At 46.0% G+C, this 2,779-nt stretch overlaps 1 protein-coding gene across 1 annotated transcript; it reads left to right on the forward strand.

Annotated features, from left to right (window-relative positions):
• The first annotated feature begins 1,412 nt into the window (after positions 1-1,412).
• LOC105556688 lies at positions 1,413-1,970 on the forward strand. Its single transcript, XM_012003780.1, has one exon. It carries the CDS (start codon positions 1,652-1,654, stop codon positions 1,949-1,951), a length of 300 nt encoding a protein of 99 aa, XP_011859170.1. The 5' UTR covers positions 1,413-1,651; the 3' UTR covers positions 1,952-1,970.
• Positions 1,971-2,779: the final 809 nt, after the last annotated feature.

Here is a 2,779-nt window from a genome sequence, read left to right on the forward strand (position 1 = left end):
ACCCCGCGCTGCGGATGGTCATCAGCCAGGTTTCGGCGCTTGACCCCATGACTCATATCCGTCCAGGTGTCAAAAATGACAGGTCAGCATCTAGATCTAGGTCTCCTCGCCGTGGAGTACCCCCCTGCCCGCACTCCCCCTCGCCATGGACTCAGCATCTAGATCGCGGTCTCCTCGCCGCGGAGTACCCCCCTCCCCGCTGTCCCTCGCCATGGAGTACTCCCCGCGCCCCGCTCCCCCCTCGGAGCTCCTGGGTTAGAAAGCCCTATATATCCCTACTGTCGTGTTAATCTGAGACGCCAATTTTTAACCACGGCTTAATTTTATCCGAGGATAATATCGTGTTCATCGCTCTTTGTGTAATATTGCAACCGGGTATGTCTCTGATGACGTACCTATTGCACCCGAGGACCTTGTCGACAATGTAAGGCCCTTTATACTTTGGCTTCAGTTTAGTGTTAACGCCTGGCTTATTGCGCATGTCCCGTATTAATACATAGTCGCCTATCTGGTACTCTGTCGGTTTTTTACTTCTGGAATCGACGTACTTTTTGTTATAGTTTCGTACGGCTTCCGTAGCCTGTTTCGCGGTTTCCCTATCTAATTCTCTTTCTTTCTCTAGGTCGGTATCTACGTCTACTAACGCTCGCAGCCACCGCGCTAACCGTGCGTCGGCGTGGTTTTGCTGATCGTAGCCTAGCATGATCTTAGCCGGGCTGGCTTTGATAGCTGAATTGTACGTATTATTGATAATACAGGGTGTCCCACTAAGACCGCCTATTTTGAATTTAGCACCATTTTGTTTGTGTCGGTCGTACAGCGTTGTTGTTGGACAGCTGTCATGTGTAAACATTGAGGTTAAGTCATGGAAAATTACACGGACGCACAACGCATAGAAATTGTGAAAATCCACTACCGAAATGGTGAGAGTTTTGCGGAGACGGTTCGAAAATGTCGTGGATTTTTCGGTCACCATAACGCACCTTCTCGTCGTACAGTGGTCCGATTAATTGAAAAATTTGAAGCGATTGGATCAGTTCAAACCCAGAAGAGACCTGTCCGTGTTCGTACAGCTCGGTCTAATGAAAACATTGCAGCAGTTCGTGAGAGTGTTGACCAGAACCCTTCCACCTCGATTCGCCATCGGTCTCAGCAATTGAGACTTTCACGAAGCAGTTTAAAGCGAATTATGACTCAAGATCTGCATTTGCAAGCTTACAAGATTCAGTTGACACAACATTTGAAGCCAGCAGACCATGCACAGCGCCGAACGTTCACAGAATGGATCTTACAGAAACAACAAGTGAATGGTGATTTTTCGAAGAAAATCATCTTCTCTGATGAGGCGCATTTCGAACTTGATGGCTATGTCAATAAACAGAATTATCGCATTTGGGGAGCTGAGAATCCAAGAGTGATCCTTCAACGTCCCATGCATCCACCACGAGCCACTGTTTGGTGCGCATTTTGGGCTGGCGGAGTGATTGGACCGTTCTTCTTCGAAAATGCGGCTGGCAATGCAATCACCGTCAACGGCGATCGTTACCGTAAGATGATTAACAACTTCTTCTGGCCTCAAATTGCTGCAACGGATCTCGCAAACATGTGATTTCAACAGGACGGTGCACCCTGTCACACAGCGAACGAAACAATGGAATTGTTAAACACTAAATTTGAAGGGAGAGTTATCTCGCGCCGCGGCGATGTGATGTGGCCACCACGATCATGTGATTTAACGCCGTTGGATTTCTTGCTTTGGGGTTTTTTAAAAGGAAAGGTGTATACCAAAAACCCAAGAACAATTCCTGAACTGAAAGACGAGATTCGACGCGCCATTGATGAAATTGAACCGGCACTATGCCAAAATGTCATCGAAAGTTTCGTCAAAAGGATCAACGAGTGCCATCAGTCACGAGGCGGCCATTTGTCGGATATTGTGTTCCAAACGTAACCTCCATGTCTACACTCTTTATTACAATAAAAATATCTTAACTTTTTAAATAAACACTGCGTTTTTTTCAAATTTCAAAATAGGCGGTCTTAGTGGGACACCCTGTATATTGCACTAAGCCTAAATGTTGTTCCCATTCCTGCGGTTCGTTTAGTAATTTGGTTAAGGAGCTTTTTAGGAACCGATTGACCCTTTCGACCGTGCCATTCGCCCAAGGCGATGCTACTGCTATCTTTCTATGAGTTATTTTCCGGCTATCTAAATAATCTTTGAATTCGACTGACGTGAAGGCTGTACCCCTGTCAGATATTAATTGGCTCTGATTTCCAAACGTGTCGAAAATTTTATCTAACCCTTTAATAGCCTCCGCGGTGCTGGTCGATCTGGTTCCCGTTAACCACGTGAATCGGGTAAACGCATCTACACTGACTAAAATATGCCTATACTTATTTCGCGTCTCTTGTAGGGGACCGAAATGATCAACATGGATTACTTCCATTGGCTTGTCCGGCAATGGAAACAGGTGCGTCTCTCTCTCGGCCCGGTTCGAGGCGCTATTTGACATTATGCAGTTGAGACAGTTGTCTATGTGGTCATAGACTCTTTTATTAATTACTGGAAACCAGTAATTTTGTTTGATTCCGTTGATGGCTTTCTCGGGTCCACAATGCGCCATGTCGTCGTGATGGGCCCGAAGAAGACACTCAACTAGCGAATCAGGTACGTAAAATTTCAATTGGTCGCCCTTCCTTCTATACACCAATCCGTCGACCAATTCAAATTTTTCGTTCTCGGTAACCTCTAACTGTTTGCTTAACTCTAAAATCT

This window comes from Vollenhovia emeryi, unplaced genomic scaffold (genome assembly GCF_000949405.1).
Source record: "Vollenhovia emeryi isolate VEMERY1.0 unplaced genomic scaffold, V.emery_V1.0 DF939840.1, whole genome shotgun sequence".
Classification (NCBI taxonomy): domain Eukaryota; kingdom Metazoa; phylum Arthropoda; class Insecta; order Hymenoptera; family Formicidae; genus Vollenhovia; species Vollenhovia emeryi.

Excerpts from the sequence above, each read along its gene's own strand:
- LOC105556688 (XM_012003780.1), top strand. The coding sequence starts at position 1,652 with ATGGAATTGTTAAACACTAAATTTGAAGGGAGAGTTATCTCGCGCCGC.